At 39.9% G+C, this 16,643-nt stretch overlaps 1 protein-coding gene and 1 long non-coding RNA gene across 3 annotated transcripts; one reads left to right on the top strand and one right to left on the bottom strand.

Annotated features, from left to right (window-relative positions):
- Positions 1-3,771: 3,771 nt before the first annotated feature.
- Positions 3,772-8,834, bottom strand: LOC103433047 (probable mitochondrial adenine nucleotide transporter BTL3). Its single transcript, XM_008371300.4, has 4 exons — positions 8,026-8,834; positions 4,999-5,302; positions 4,280-4,747; positions 3,772-4,167 (listed from the first exon to the last, which is right to left on the bottom strand). The coding sequence occupies exons 1-4, from the start codon at positions 8,517-8,519 to the stop codon at positions 4,093-4,095; spliced, it is 1,341 nt and encodes a 446-aa protein (XP_008369522.2). The 5' UTR covers positions 8,520-8,834; the 3' UTR covers positions 3,772-4,092.
- Positions 8,835-9,098: 264 nt separating this feature from the next.
- Positions 9,099-11,736, top strand: LOC103432955 (uncharacterized). Of its 2 annotated transcripts, none has more exons than XR_003775282.2 (5): positions 9,099-9,416; positions 9,662-9,760; positions 10,580-10,772; positions 11,020-11,212; positions 11,298-11,736. It is a non-coding gene; the product is annotated as an uncharacterized lncRNA (long non-coding RNA). The 2 variants fall into 2 exon arrangements; XR_003775273.2 differs by having other exon boundaries at positions 11,010-11,212.
- Positions 11,737-16,643: the final 4,907 nt, after the last annotated feature.

Raw genomic sequence — 16,643 nt, 5'->3', positions numbered from 1 at the left:
ACAACACGCCAGATGCATTCTTCCACTTCATCCATCCAGCTTGTATTCTATGGTTGAGATCTCCATCTAATTCTCCGTTCTTTTGCAAGATAGATCCTAGGTAACGAAAACGGTCACTCTTTGGTATTTCTTGATCTCCGATCCTCACCCCTAACTCGTTTTGGCCTCCATTTGCACTGAACTTGCACTCCATATATTCTATCTTTGATCGGCTTAGGCGAAGACCTTTAGATTCCAACACTTCTCTCCAAAGGTTAAGCTTTGCATTTACCCCTTCCTGAGTTTCATCTATCAACACTATATCGTCTACGAAAAGCATACACCAAGGAATATCATCTTGAATATGTCCTGTTAACTCATCCATTACCAACGCAAAAAGGTTAGGACTTAAGGATGAGCCTTGATGTAATCCTACAGTTATGGGAAAGCTTTCGGTTTGTCCTTCATGAGTTCTTACGGAAGTCTTTGCTCCTTCATACATATCTTTTATAGCTTGGATATATGCTACTCGTACTCCTTTCTTCTCTAAAATCCTCCAAAGAATGTCTCTTGGGACCCTATCATACGCTTTTTCCAAATCTATAAAGACCATGTGTAAATCCTTTTTCCCATCTCTATATCTTTCCATCAATCTTCGTAAGAGATAGATTGCCTCCATGGTTGAGCGCCCTGGCATGAACCCGAATTGGTTGTCCGAAACCCGTGTCTCTTGCCTCAATCTATGCTCAATGACTCTCTCCCAGAGCTTCATTGTATGACTCATTAGCTTAATACCCCTATAGTTCATGCAATTTTGTACGTCGCCCTTATTCTTGTAGATAGGCACCAAAGTGCTCGTTCGCCACTCATTTGGCATCTTCTTCGTTTTCAAAATCCTATTGAAAAGGTCAGTGAGCCATATTATACCTGTCTCTCCCAAAACTTTCCACACTTCGATTGGTATATCGTCTGGGCCTACTGCTTTTCTATGCTTCATCTTCTTCAAAGCTGCAACCACTTCTTCCTTCCGGATTCGACGATAAAAAGAGTAGTTTCTACACTCTTCTGAGTTACTCAACTCCCCTAAAGAAGCACTCCTTTCATGTCCTTCATTGAAAAGATTATGAAAATAACCTCTCCATCTGTCTTTAACCGCGTTCTCTGTAGCAAGAACCTTTCCATCCTCATCCTTGATGCACCTCACTTGGTTTAGGTCCCTTGTCTTCTTTTCCCTTGCTCTAGCTAGTTTATAGATATCCAACTCTCCTTATTTGGTATCTAGTCGCTTATACATATCGTCATAAGCCGCTAACTTAGCTTCTCTCACAGCTTTCTTCGCCTTTTGCTTCGCTTTTCTATACCTTTCACCATTTTCATCGGTCCTATCCTTGTATAAGGCTTTACAACATTCCTTCTTAGCCTTCACCTTTGTTTGTACCTTCTCATTCCACCACCAAGATTCCTTTTGGTGTGGGGCAAAGCCCTTGGACTCTCCTAATACCTCTTTTGCTACTTTTCGAATACAACTAGCCATGGAATCCCACATTTGGCTAGCTTCCCCCTCTCTATCCCACACACACTGGGTGATTACTTTCTCTTTGAAAATGGCTTGTTTTTCTTCTTTTAGATTCCACCATCTAGTCCTTGGGCACTTCCAAGTCTTGTTCTTTTTTCTCACTCTTTTGATATGTACATCCATCACCAACAAGCGATGTTGATTAGCCACGCTCTCTCCTGGTATAACTTTGCAATCCTTACAAGTTATACGATCCCCTTTCCTCATTAGAAGAAAATCTATTTGTGTTTTTGACGACCCACTCTTGTAGGTCTATTACAACCTCATACAACATCTTTAAAATGTTTCACTTTCATACCTCACCTACTATTTTATTTCAATATAGTACCTCTGTTACATTTTCCATTTATTGATCCGTTAAAAGCTGACGTACCTGCCACATTTATGCCACGTGGCTACCAAATTTATGCCACGTGGCAAAAAAAAATAATTAAAGAAAAGTAAAAAAAAACAAAAACGCAAAAAACCATCCATTCCCCTCCCTTTCCCTGCAATGCCCACCCCTCTCCTCCACTCTGTTCACCTCCCTCAACCGATCCTTCACCAAACCCATTTCGTCCCTCTCCGCCGTCCTCCACCATCAACTTGCCTCTGTTGCCTGCACCCATCCACCATAACTCCCGTAAGCAAAATTTGGAAGCCACTATTGAAACCACATCCGCACCTTCGCACACCTCCGCCTCTTCAGGTGGGTCAAGCGGTTTAGGTTGTTCAAGCATGACCGGGAGAAGGGGAATTTTTTTGGTGGGTGATGGGGTATGGGAGAAGAGGGTGAGTGATGGGTGGGGAAGACGGAGGCAACGTGTGGATCAACGTGAATCGGTTCAAGATCGTGAGGCAGCTCGGGGAAGGTAGGTTCACCTATGCATTTTTGGTTAAGGAGGTGGTCGTCGATTCCTCCGCCTCCAGCGGTGGTGGCCTTGCCAAGAAATTCAAGGATCCCTCTCATGTCTCAGGTGATTCAATTTATGTGGTTTGTTGATTTTTTGGATGTGTTTGTGAGAATTTGGGATTTGGGTAGTGATCTGTTTTGGAATTTTGTGATTTGGGTTGCACTAATTTGAATTGAAAATGGTTGAAGTTTGTATCTTTAAGGAATTAGTGATCTGGGTCATTTGGATATAAGAATATGAAATTATTGGTTTTGATTCTCTGAGATGGGGAGCAATGGGTAATGAGGATGGGAGAAGGGTTGGGCTCGGGTCGGGAAGATGATGGGGATTTCTGGGTTTATTTTTTATTTTTTATTTTTTATAACTTTTCTTTAATTATTTATTTTAATATTTTAAATTTTTTGTTATGTGTTTAGCCACGTGGCACAAATGTGGTAGCCACGTCAACACAAATAGGGACCCTATATTTGCCACATCATCATTTAACGGTTTACTTAACGGATTTTCTAACGGATGTATGAAATTGAAATAAAATGATAAGTAAATGTATGAAAGTAAAATGTTTTAAAGATGTTGTATGCGATTGTTATAGACCCCAATCCTGAGTGGGTACAGTGTAATTTACCCAAAAATAAAGGTATAAGATCACCAAGTCACAGTCGCAGCGCATCTTTAATCCACCTCAAGTCCATTCCTCACCCCAACTCCTCCTCTCTGCCTCTCGTTCCCCGTCTCCAATGAAAGATACCCATTGAGTAAAAAAAATTCAAAATTTTTTAATTACATCGGGTCACAGCAACCCAGTTCTACTCGTGAGCTCGTCCCTTCTTAGCCTTTAGATCATCGTCCGTACGGATAGTCTGCACGCTTTGTCTGCACATTAGACACGCCCTTAAAGAGATTGTGATCTCTAATTGGGTATCATCTACAGTTTTATTACAATCAAGCCCACCTTTAATTAAGGGGTGTGCTATCCACATACCCCTTTTTACTTCTCTCACATCTCTTGTTAATTTTTGTCCTTTGATCTTCTTTAATTCATGCGATTCGACGGCCGAAAATTAAAAGGATGTGAGAGAAGTAAAAAGGGGTGTGTGGATATCACACCCCTTAATTAATTGCAAAAACCTTCCTCAGAGCCTCAGATCCTTGTGTGTTGACAATCATCTACCACAATGTGTATGCCCCATCATTATTCATGATTTTAATGATTAATTAGATAAAAACAAAATCCTTGATTAAAAATAAAAGGATAAAAACAAATTCCAAGCATCTGTAAGTTCGCTAATTTATCTCAAAAAATACTAATCAAATACAAAACAATTACAACAACAAAATATTTTTCCAATAAGTGAAGTTGGCAGAGTCAAATACAAAACAATTAATCTCAAAATTATAATACGCCCGGGTCAAGTACAATCATACAAAATTATAGTCCTCATTTAGCTACTCAAATGACATTAAAAATCCCAAGAAAAATTACAGCAAACTTTCTGTTAGTCAACAGAAAACATCGGAAACACTGTGCCTTGTTTCTTCTCTTTTTCCCAAGTATATATTGAAAACACAAAACAAGAAAAGAAACACAACCAAACTATTCATTCTCGACAAGAACTTTTGGACCTTGATCTGGATTGAAAACTATTACGTCAACTCTACTCTGAGAAAAATCTTCATGAACTCGTATACAAGATAACTTATAGCAGCTGACGGTAAAACCTGATGAGCACATGAGAAAAAGGTCAAGAAACTTCACCGTAAACCTGATAGAATGACAAAAGGGCTAGACATAAGATGTGTTCTCATCTAAACAATCGTCAGAGTACCATACCTGCAATAGGCTTGGTGTTAATCCTGCATAAAGAGCAGGTACACCTCCTTGCTCAACAATTTTCACACAAGTTGCAAAAGCACTTAACTTAGTTGCCCGAACTTGCATTTGAAGGTGTCTCCTCACAACTTCAAATGGATATGTAGCAGCTTCAGAACAAGCACCGGCAATTGCCCCATATAGTAATGTTCGAACGGGATCCAACTCCAGTTGTTCCATAGCATTCAGTTTATCACCTTCTTGTTTCATGTGTTGGATCCTTTTCCTCCCTTCAGGTGAATGCAGATAAGCTGATTTCAGTATATCATAAACACCGTAGAAAACTGCACCTGAAGGTGCCATGCTCACAATCGAGGGTAGTAAACCCTTGTAAAGCGAAAAGAACCCTTCAGTTTGGATCATGTGGCGGAAAGCACCAATTACACCACCCAAGGCTTCTCCACCAGGTGCTACCATCTTTGTCCTGATCTGAAAGAATTGACATTTTAGAATAGGACTTGGGCCAATTTTTAAGTGCAAGCAATAGAATTCAGCCTATGCACACTCTTACAGTGTGACCTATAAAAGTGTGGGTCATGGACGATCAATCCTATTCTGCACATTGAACTACAAAGTTGAAGAAGAAATAATCTGAACACAAATTAAGAGAGAAACCAGGAAAAAAGTGCTTACGAGATGAAATCAGCTGAACCAAATAACAGTAGAAGGTTGCAACATACCGTGTCCATAGGTAAGCAGAGCAAAGTGGCTGTAATTCCAGCCGCAGCACCAGCAAGAAACCTCTCGTAATTTGTGGACTCCTCATTCCGAGACAATTTCATCAGATGATTTCTGTAAGTATCGTAAGCGTAGAAATTGATAGCCTTAAAGGGTGCCGTGCGAAGAATATTGACAAAATTTCCTTTCCAAAATCCCTTCAGCCCTTGAGAAGCTGCAATCGTCCTGATGAGCTCAAAAAGGTTCTTCTGTTCACCTCGAACTATATATTCCAGCTTTAGCCTCTCAAGAGGAGCAACAAACGTCCTAAGAAAAAAGAAAACACCAAGAAGTTTCTTTTGAGTCCTGGAGAAGCATATGATGTACCATTAATCAAATTAAAGCATAACAAATGATTCAGAACCAAAATCAATCGAAAAGAGAAATGGACGATCCATCTTTAGTTGCTTCAAAATCACAAGATAAGAGAAACTGACAATTGGGTTTTTGTTTTCCATTTATAGACCAACTCCAATGGAGTCATATAAATTCAGTTTTTAGTCCAAAGTTTGCCCACAATGCATGTATCTCTAACGGTCGAGAATATCCAACAAAGGGTCATACAAATTTTGTTTTTAGTGCAAAGTTTTTGTTCAAATATCCACACAAAATCAAAACCACATCACAAAAATTTATTTGATCGGAATTTGAAATCAAATAAAAAAATTTCTCTTTATTTGGAGGATCAAAAACTTCAAAATCACCATTCATTCGTAAAAAAAAAAAAAAAAAAAAAAGAAGCTTGTTTTCATATGACGATGTCTTAAGAGTTTTAGTCAAAATAGATCGTAAAAGAAAATTTGCGTGATGGCAAAGAGTTTGAGTACTTGACATGGATTTATTGATAAATTTTAGTTTTGATGTTAATTTCATTTGTGTTTAATGATAATTATATGAAAGGGCTAAAAAAATAATTCATATTTAAAATTTAAGTGAAGTTATAATGATTCAAATAAAATTTTCCTATAAGTTGTAAGCTTAAAAATACAGAAATCATGATCTAAGGCCATCTCCAACCGAAGGGTCCAGAGGGCCAGAGGGCTAAAAATACTCCGAAAACCGTCTCCAATCGAGAGCTAGGCCAAAGAACTCGTGGAATCTGAGAGGGCCCCACGGAATCTGAAAGGGCCAAAGAGCTGGCCAGAAAAAACATTAATCTTGTCGGTTATAACCGACAGGAATGCTTCAAAAGAAATTTGAATCCAACGGCTAGCTGGTGCTAGTTACTGTTGGATTCAATTTTTTTTTTGGGCCTTTTTTTTTTTAAATTCTCAAAAATTCTGATTTTTTTTCCTATAAATACCTAAATCATTCATTCACTATTTCTCACAAAATTTTCACCATTCCTACACCAATTCAATTCTCATAATTTCTTTCCTCTTTCAAAAATCTATCCTTCAATTTTTTCAATAATTTTCAAATGACCTCGTTGTTTTTAAATTTAAGTTAATGTTGTTTTTAAATTTAATTTGTAGTTTTTATATTCAAGTTAATGTTGTTGTTAAATTTTATTTGTAGTTTTTAAATTTAATTCGTCGTTTTTAAATTTAAGTTGTAGTTTATAAATTTAAGTTGTTGTTGAATTTGAATTTAAGTTGTTGTAGTTTTTAAATTTAAATAATAAATTATGTTTGGCCCTTTGGCCCTCTATTGGAGACGGTTTTTTGTGACAGGATTAAAACGAGCCCTATGATTTGGCTCTCGGTTGGAGATGGAGGCAAATATAACCTTATACTGTTCATTAAAATATTAAGGAAAATTTTATTTAAACCCAATTATCTTATCTTCAAACCCAACTTAAATATTTTTGCCATTAAATTCTCCATTTTGCCCCGACGTTATTTAGAAAGTAAAAATAAATTAAAAGAACATGAACCCACATATATGCCCACCACTTTTCGGCATCTTCTTCACTGATGCCGGCGTGAATCTCTTGTTGCCGGCGTCTTTTAACCACCTCCTCCTTCGTATTATCTCCCTCCTTATTTGTCCCTCTCCCTCCTCTATTTCTCACACTCTTCAATCATAATGCCGACATCGGAGGCCTACAAGCATAGTCGAAGCTATGTGAGGGCGAGGAGTGGCAGCATCCCCTCCCTTCGCCGGAAAACATGCCTAGGACCGCTTCGATTGAAACTTGCACATGTGATGTGTCGTGGTAGTCCTTGGCTGAGAAGGAGCTCCTTCTTGCAACTTCCATGTCAGGGCGTTTGGCATACGTCGTCAAGTCCGTACAAATGGAGACCAAAAGCCGTACGTCGACTAGTGTGGTGCTTTTCCTACCGTTCAACTACTTGAAGCTACTTTTGCCGCAACTCATTCAAATAGTCGGAGACGTGAAGATCAAGAGCAAGAAGCCGAAGCACAATGCTTGATAATGCAAAGGATACCCAGATTGAGAAAACCCAAGGGTAGAACCTCCTCTCTAGTAACAAGTTTACGAGTGGTATAGAGCCGGCAATGCGGAGAACCACAAATGTCTATGGCCGAGAAGGGATGGCGGAGTCTTTGACAAGGAAGGCGTTGACCCGAAGAGGGATCATTTATCTCGTATGAATAGTTCGAAGTCAAAACTTGTGGAAACTAAATGATATGCCATATAAGGTGGTTGTGACGCTAAAAGAATTTGACTTGAAGTTGCCACGGAGAATTGCCGCTGAATCTTCAGTGGGGTTTGAGGTGGAAAAGAACCACTGGGTGTGGAAAGAGATTTCAGTTTTATTTATTACTTTTTTTCAGTTTTAATCAAAGGGTGAATTAGGAATTTTAAGAAAATATTTTTTGTATTAGATGTGGAAAGAGGTTGAATAAGTTCTAATAAAATTTCCTAAATATTAATATCTAAAATGAGCATGTGACTAGCCCTTGGATGGAGATAACGGCTAAAACACGGGAATGGGAGAAAGCATAATGTAATTCTATTGTCAATCTAAAAGCGTCAAGTAATTCACAAACAAATACAACTCATTCGGGTTTTAGAGTGATCGAACCTTGAAACCATAGCAGCAACAGCTCCAGACCAAAGATGCTTGGTGGTGTTCATAGCACCCGATCCCTTCCGTGCAGTCTCACCCTCACCCTCGAACACCGCCACAATGGCGGCCTCCTCCTCCGAGGACGAAAAGCTTTTATCCCCATTTTGCCCCAGGACTTGTCCTGATTCCCGAACATACCTTTCCTCACCACCATCCCCTTCACTCCCCCTTATCGACAAGCTTACAGACAAAAACAACCCGCCGCCACCACCTCTTCCTCTTAAACCTTCAAAACGCAGTGTCTTGTGGCAGTGGCGCCTTAAACAACAGGCCGAACCCGAACCGGAACGCAAACGGGTACGGTGAGAAATCAAAGAAAGGAAGGACGGAGGGATGGTGTTGCTGGGGTGCAGGAACAGTCCTCCGAGGGAGATCGGATCGGGATCGGACGGGTAGGAATTGATGAAACGGGTGAGGAGGTTGAAGCTGGAGTGGTCGGGTGGGAGCATTTCCGGGGACGTGAAAACGGCGTCGTAGAAGGGTGGAGGAGCGTGGGAACTAACGACATTTAGGGGTTAATAAGAGAGTGGGGAAGAGAAGAGGGGGAAGAAGGAAGCTTGAAGAGGACGAGAGAGAGAGAATGTTTGTAATTGTTGTGGGAAATGAAGGCGACGGGTGGGAATTTTGAATTGGTGAGGGGTGAAGGGTGAAGGGTGAAGGGTGATGGTGGATTTGGTGCTTGGTTTCCATCGCCTTCACTTCATTTCAGTATCTCTGGTTTGGATGATTGCTTGATTGAACCCTTTCTGTTTGGATCCCACCAACCTCCAAACCTCCAAATACTTGCTCCCTTTCCTTCCAAACGATCAAATAATTGGCCTTATGCGGTGGAGTGTGGACCTTGCGTGCGGACCAAAATCTGACGGCTGAGATTGGGCGAGCTCACGCGTAGAACCGGGTAATCTGCTACATCGAACTGGTCAAAATCAGTCTCCTCTCCGTTGTCCTTCCTTTCCTTTTTCTGCAGATCACTCCATCAACAAATTCTTTGTCAAATTTCCCCCCCAGCGAGTCGGGAGTGCTGAGCGTGAAGAGCAGCGGCACTTTTTCAAGGAGAAAGATAGGATGTTTTGTCACTAAGCAGAAAATTGAGAGCTCTTCAAGCAAGCAGCAGATTAATTTTTCACCCATGTCAAATATTTGATTATTTTTTTGAATTTTTTAACTTTTTGACCTTAAAGTTCTGTTCTTTGGATTGGTTTTTCAATTGGGTGACTTGGGTTTGAGGGGTTGTGAATTGATTTAGCTGTTTTTGATGGACTATGAGATGTTTTACTAACTCGCTATAGAGCCTAAGCTAAAGTCCCAAGAGCAACATTCTGGCCACCACCTCCTGGGACAACCAGGTATGTATGTATGTAGCCTTACCTTCTGTTTGGTTGCTAAGAAAGTTTTTCTATAGGATTGGATCGGATTCAATTTCTGTCATCAGACTACCAGGCAATGTAATATATGATTAGGATTCACGTATAATTATTTACTACAGTATGCTTATTGCTTATGTATATGTATGTATGATTCATAGGAACTGAAGTAGATACACCATTGGATTGAATTTATAATTTCTTTTCTTATCTGTGCAACCAAACAGAGATTATTGGTAGGATTAAGTAATGAATGCTGGGAGATACACCAGAGTGGACAAAATCTTGCTAGTGTGGCCAACGCATCCATACCCCATGACCAACCGGTAATGTCTCTCTCTCTCTCTCTCTCTCTCTCTCCCTCTCTCTCTCTCATGAAACTAGTTTGGTAGTCAAATTATTTTGTTTCGCAACTCTGAATTCCAACATATTGTGGAATTAAGGATACATCCATACGCAACAATGTGTTAACCATAGTTTTTAATTATAACTAGGGTATGAATTAGAAATATCCGTTGAGTTTATAAATGCTAGATGGCCTGCCTTTGCTTATAGAATTTGAACTTGGACTTTTTACCACTCTACTGGGCCCTGGCAGAGCTAGGGGAGTTTACATCCAGCCGTGGCCCTCTGATATGATTCATAACATCTGCTCTTCATAGCGACTTAGCGTTATTCTGGTTGAATATTAAACAAACAATAGTTTTGCTGTTTGTTTCTAGATATGTTACTCAGGAATCAAGATAAGAGTAGTTTTACGCAATACTAAATATAACAAAAAAAAAAAAAAAACAGTGAGAAATAGATTGGACGCAAAATGTTTTTACGGTTACAATTGGATGCACAATTTTGTTTAGATATAAAACAGTACAATCTCTGTGTAGAAGCACAATTGCTTTTAGAATTGTTATATGTTGTTGATTTTAAGCAAGTAATTTTTGTACTGTTATTCTACGATCTCGTTTAAAAAGATAAGAGTCCTTTCAATGAGGATCACCACTATTTCAAAGTTTTACTATACATACATAACATATGTTTGTGCATGCACAAGTATGTGATTTAATTTGAGATCACATTAGATCAATGTATGTCAATTAGGGACATTCTGTGATATAACTGGGTAGGATATATGTCTATCTATATAGGTTTTGTGCTCAACTTGGAAGGATGATGGATCTACTGTGTTCTCTGGTGGCTGTGACGAGCAAGTTAAGAGTGGCCTTTGGCTGGTAACCAACCAGTGACCGTTACATACATGATGCACCCATAAAAGAGGTTGCTTGGGATCCCGGAGGAAATGAACTACTTAGTCACAGGAAACTGGGACAAGACTACGAAGTAAGTAAAACATACATGTTTTTATCTAGTTTGAGCTATCTGACTTTGTACACCAGAAATTTTAAGTGGGAGTCCTGTTGTGTAAATTTCAGCAAGCTATGGTTGTGTAAATTTCCATACGCACTTGCTTAACTTGCTTATAAGGATTGGACTTTCTATTTTGCAGATTAGAGACACTCAGTAATTGATCTTGGATATTGGATGTTTGCTTTGAATAGAGCTAATAAACTACCATAGTTTTGTCTAGTGTTACAGGACTTGTATAAAGTTGTACGTGGGCGAATGAGACATGTGAAATGTTTGTTACTTTGGCGTAAAACAAGTGATACATTTTTCTGATAGTTTATGCAAGCCTTCAATGACATCTGAGGAAGAAGGATGGAAGAGAGAGGAGGCACGACACAGGTGTAAGCTATTACAATTACAGGGTATACTCCCAGGTAGTTCGATCGCAAGCCTTATCTACATTAATTTTGATGAGTGGTCTTTGAGGGGCTTTGCAAGTGATGGTTCTCTGTCCTGCAGTCCTATGGAGAGATAGGAAGATTGATTGTACTGATGCAATGTCCGATACAAGCTTGGTGCCCTATCGTTGAAAATAGCCGAGCATTGCTCTTTCGACATTAATTCGGGAAGGTTAGATGCTACCGGTTAATTAGCCAAAGAAGAAGCCAGCAGTCTAGAGACACCATAGTTGGAGTTGGCCCAGGAATAATCATCAAAGGCAGAGGGTGAGTGCGATCGGTGACGAGCAAATAATTGCTGGGAATTTGAAGCATGTCATAGGGTAAGTGGGCACCGCCAACGCCATCAATTTGAAGCAAATAGAACGAAATTACGTACCATGTAATTATTCTCGATATTCCGATGTCAAGACACAACTCACAAGTCGGACGAGTCACTGAAATAGTTAGAAAAACCCGTCACCCTCCTTCTCTCATGTTTCAATTACTTTTTTGTCTCATTGTCCGTGCCAAGCCTCTTTTCTTTCTGCTTTAAGCTGCACGAGCACCACAATGCTAAGTGAGGACAAATATCTAGCAAATAGTTAAGGGCTCGTTATGTGCTTTCTTCCAGGAAGCACTTTAAGTGTTTTTTCAGGATTTACTTACATTTCTACTGAGGAGGATTGGTTTCCAAAACATTTTCACCAAAAGCACTTTAAGTCACTTTAAAAGCACATCCAAACAAGTTCTAAAACCTCATACAAGATATTCACCTTTTGCTCAAGGTTTAAATATTAAAATGCCCTCCATCTTTTTTGATATGTCCTTACATGTATGCCTACATGTTTTCGCTTTTGTGGTTGCGTCTCGGAATTAAAATTTAAACGACGTGAATTAGTTCAATTGCTCACACCAGTAAAGTGGTTACTCAATAAGTTAGACAAATCGTTGATTAATTAGCGACCGAAAGCGACAAATTGATTGGCCATTTGTAAAAAAAGTGGGGAACTTGCACTTAGTTTAGGTATATGTTGAACAGATGGTAGTGATATTGTTCTTTGTTCGGAAGAAAGAAGATGAGTGAGTGATTGGTGAAGAGAAGATTGTTTATTCAAAAACTATCTTGGATGTGCAGCAATATATTCTCAAGTTCTTTCTACGTAATTAAAAATTTACAAATGGTAAATTCTTTTGATATATACATTTGACTTGAATTTGGTCATTTAATAAATGTAATCAATATAATCACTATCTTTAGGCCTAGTCCAACCCTCAACCTAAAATTCAAATTTTAGGTTCTAAACTTATTCCAACTCGCTCCAATTCCTTGTGCCAAATATGAATTTTAACAAAAAAACTCATTTCTAAAGCAAATTTAGGCCAAAATTCCCTCAGGGTTAATAGGCTGGCTCATCATATATATGTGTCGATGCACAAAATCAGTGGGGACTTTGGTACAACATAAAATGTTAAGTTTATGACCTTCGCTAGATTGCTCTGGTCACTAATGTGAATAAGTATGTAAATGGATAGAGATAGTGAAGCAAACACAAGATGTACGTGGTTCATCCAGATTGGCTACGTCCACGGAGTAGAGGAGTTCTCATTAATTGCGAAGGGTTTACACAAGTACATAGGTTCAAGCTCTCCTTTAGTGAGTACAAGTGAATGATTTAGTACAAATGACATTAGGAAATATTGTGAGAGAATGATCTCTATTTATAGAAGAGAGTTTCTAGTTTCATTCTGACATTGACACGTGTCGTGTTGTGATTGGCTTCTGATGTTGACACATGTTGCGCCATGATTGGCTTCTCATGTCGACACGTGTCGCGCTGTGATTGGCCTTCTGGTTGGAGGGAAACTCTTCTGGGTCCTTGACAGTATAACGTTGATCGGTGATCAGTAGTTTCGGGATTGGTCAAGTATGGTACAAACAGTGCTCCCCTAAGTTCCTGAGTGAGGGAAGCTTCCGGTTGGGGACTTGCAATATCCAAGCCATTAAGTAATCACGAAACTTCTAAATACTGAAGTGTGGTATCATTTTCACTTGCCTTATTTGTCTCATATGTAGATGTGGCATCTTTTCTTGAAGTACTTTTCCTCCATCCAGGGGTGGTATCTTTAACCGATGAAGATGCACAAGGTAATGTATCAATTTCACTTGAAGCTTACTTGTAGTTTCGCGCTTGGTCAAGTGCGATACAAACCCTATAGTAGGAGTTCCCCAAGTCGTCGAGCTAGGAGATTTGCCGAATGAGGTAACAGATAAGGTAAGCAATCAGACTTTCAAGCAAGCAACCTGGATCGAAGGTTTGACTTCGGCTTCCGGTTGATTGTTCTCATTCTCCTTGTGTCGTAAACAGCAACAAGGATAATGAGAAGCAAATAGAGAAGAGAGGATATGAGATACTTTTGCTTTTGAAGAAATAACTTTCCACATGCTTATTCTTGAACTGGGCTTGAGGGTTTTCTGGTTTCCTCCAGAGTATAAGGCCGACTCAAGAATTTGAGGGTCAAAACAAGTCCATCAAATCTAGAGTACATTCGACTCTGATGATATGGGATACTTTTGCTGTTGACAAAGTAGTGGATGTATCGACACGTGTTCTGTTACGCTTGTCTCCACATGCTTCCTGGTATCCTTCTCACTTGCCTTATATGTTCCTCAGGCAGATGTGGTATCTTCTCTGGAAGCATAAGATGTTGAAGATGAGTACTCGAGAGCAACTAATTTATGGTGAAGCTTTTGTTGGCAACATAAGATGTGGTATCTGCTTTGGGGCCTTAATAGTATAACGTTGACCAGTGATCAGTAGTTTCAGAATGGGTCAAGTATGGTACAAACAATATGTATTTTTTTTAGTTTTGTTTGTACCATACTTGACCAATCCCGAAACTACTGAGCACCGGTCAACGTTATACCGTCAAGGACCCAGAAGAGTTTCCCTCCAACCAGGAGGCCAATCACAGCACGACATGTGTCGACATCAGAAGCAAATCATAGCACGACACGTGTCAACATCAGAAGCCAATCACAACACGACACGTGTCAATGTCAGAATGAAACTAGAAACTCTCTTCTACAAATAAAGATCATTCTCTCATAATATTTCATAATGTCATTTGTACTAAATCATTCACTAGTACTCACTAAAGGAGAGCTTGAACCTATGTACTTGTGTAAACCCTTCACAATTAATGAGAACTCCTCTACTCCGTGGACATAGCCAATCTGGGTGAACCACATACATCTTGTGTTTGCTTCCCTGTCTCTATCCATTTACTTACTTATCCACACTAGTGACCGGAGCAATCTAGCGAAGGTCACAAACTTAACACTTTATGTTGTACCAAAGTCCTCGCTTTGTGCATCAACATTTGGCCCCGTATGTGGGAATCGATACGAAAAGTTGTGTCGGTTCTTTTTCATTTTTTCACCTCCGCCGTGAATCTGCAGAAACCCCCACCAAAACACAGCAGATCTTAGCAGGCTGTTCCCATGGCTGCTCCAAAATCATAAACAAAAATCAAAATAACAAAAATCTTCAGATATGGTTCTGCTTCACCTCCCAAGAACCCACATATCCCTCTCCACTTATTTCTCTCTTTTGCTTGAAGCCCGCCACTGTTCCGAAGCAAAAAAGAAAGGCAAATGCAAAGGCTAAGCCCAAGGAAGTAGGTTTTCGACCAAGCCCAAGCCCAATTTTCCCAAAGTTCTCCCCAATAAGCAGAGCCTGCTGATGGGTACACAGACTCGGGATGGTAATATCAGGCCGCTTGAACACCAGCCTCACTGAGCATCTGCTGCAAAAGGGTTACATAGTTCATGCTGCCGTTCAGAAACATGGGGAATCGCAGTTGGGTAAGATTTCCTGTGACAAAAAGAAGCTCAAAGTTTTCAATTTGGATATGTTCGACTACCAGAGCATTCTCTACGCTCTCAAAGGGTTGGTGGGTCAGAAGGTTGGGAATGGTTCTGGGTTTAGTTATGATGGGGGGGAATAATCTTGCGGCGAACCTAGATCCAGGTCCGTTTGGCTTTGGCGCTTTGGATCCGAGGGTTCAAAGTGGGACTGTGTGCGAGACCTCGAGAGCCAACCTGCCTCCGCCGAACAAGCCTCCGACCCAGACTCTGAATCTGACCGCTACAACCATGTCGGGTCCTCCCGCGCTGATCGTTGTCGATTATCGTTGATCCTATGCTCGGAAAACAAGCGTCGTAAGAGCGAGGAGTAGGAGAGTGATCAAGAAGAGGAGGAAGCTGAGGTGCTACTTCAGAAACCATGGAATTTGAGGCCCAGAAAACCTCTGGCGTGAAGGAAAATTTGCGAAAAAACATGTTCATTTGAGCAACATCTATGGCATGCAATTAACAATTAAAGGCGGAATTATGCTTGTATGCACTAAAAAACAAAACATTACCTATGAAATTCAAAGCCTAGTAGAAAGGTGAACCAAGACTCAACTCAAGAACAAAGTGAGTTGAGAGATTTTATACCTTTGTTGATTCCTCTTTGCATAAGCAAAGGCTAATCACTTAAGGAGAGGGCCTTCATTCCTTGCTTCTTAGATCCATGGATATCTTGGATGAGGATGATTGAAAGGATTCTCCAAGTTCCCAAAATTGAGAACCTCTAATTTTTTCACACCAAGGTAGGACTTGAAGAAGAGATGAGTGACCTTGGAGGATGAGAGATTGCTAGCTAATCTCCTCAAAGGGGGCCGACCACTTAGAGAGAAAGGGAGAGACATTGTGTTCACATCTTTTCTCTAAAAGAAACCCTAATGAAGAAAAGGCTATAAAGTCATATTTATACCTACCTTCATTGGAGTGGCAAACTTGTAATAAGTCCAAAACCCACTCCTTTATGAATATGGCCGGCCATAGGGTGTTATTGGGCTGTTTAGGCCTTTGTGAATATTTAGTCATTAAGTTGTCATACAACTTAAGTCAATGGGCTTGACGTTCGAAGCCCATTGGGCATTGAGGCCCAAAACTAACCCGAGGTCTTTAACGAATTTTATTCGTTTGATTAATTAACATATTAATTAATCATTGCCATAAATAATTAAACCATTTAATTATCCCTACTCATCTCCGTTGTTTTTTCAATCTCTACCTTACACGGTGTACGATCCATTAGGTTCCTTTTAGCGAGGCAGTGGGCGATTAGAACTCTTTCAAATCGATTGTGAATTGAAACTTACTTTCAATTCTCCCTTTAGTGTTTATATATGTTTAGGGCTTCCACAAACAATGAGTGACACCTAGCAGTATGTCATGGTTACCCAAGCTAATCAGAAGAGATGGAGAACCTATTCAGTTTAAGATTACAATGCAATACGGTCTTTCTCTAATACAATACTCTTGACCACATTGTTTGGTTTGATAGTTTATTCATGTCTACTATCCACTGTGATT

Source organism: Malus domestica, chromosome 01, assembly GCF_042453785.1.
Source record: "Malus domestica chromosome 01, GDT2T_hap1".
Taxonomy (NCBI): Eukaryota; Viridiplantae; Streptophyta; class Magnoliopsida; order Rosales; family Rosaceae; genus Malus; species Malus domestica.
Note: the sequence above shows the minus strand (reverse complement) of the source record. Positions and strands in the feature narration are given on the sequence as shown.

Excerpts from the sequence above, each read along its gene's own strand:
- LOC103433047 (XM_008371300.4), bottom strand. The coding sequence starts at position 8,519 with ATGCTCCCACCCGACCACTCCAGCTTCAACCTCCTCACCCGTTTCATC. Across the intron at positions 4,748-4,998 it reads TCTGCTTACCTATGGACACG|ATCAGGACAAAGATGGTAGC; the intron begins GTATGTTGCAAC and ends CAATTCTTTCAG. Across the intron at positions 4,168-4,279 it reads TAACACCAAGCCTATTGCAG|GTTTTACCGTCAGCTGCTAT; the intron begins GTATGGTACTCT and ends TGTGCTCATCAG.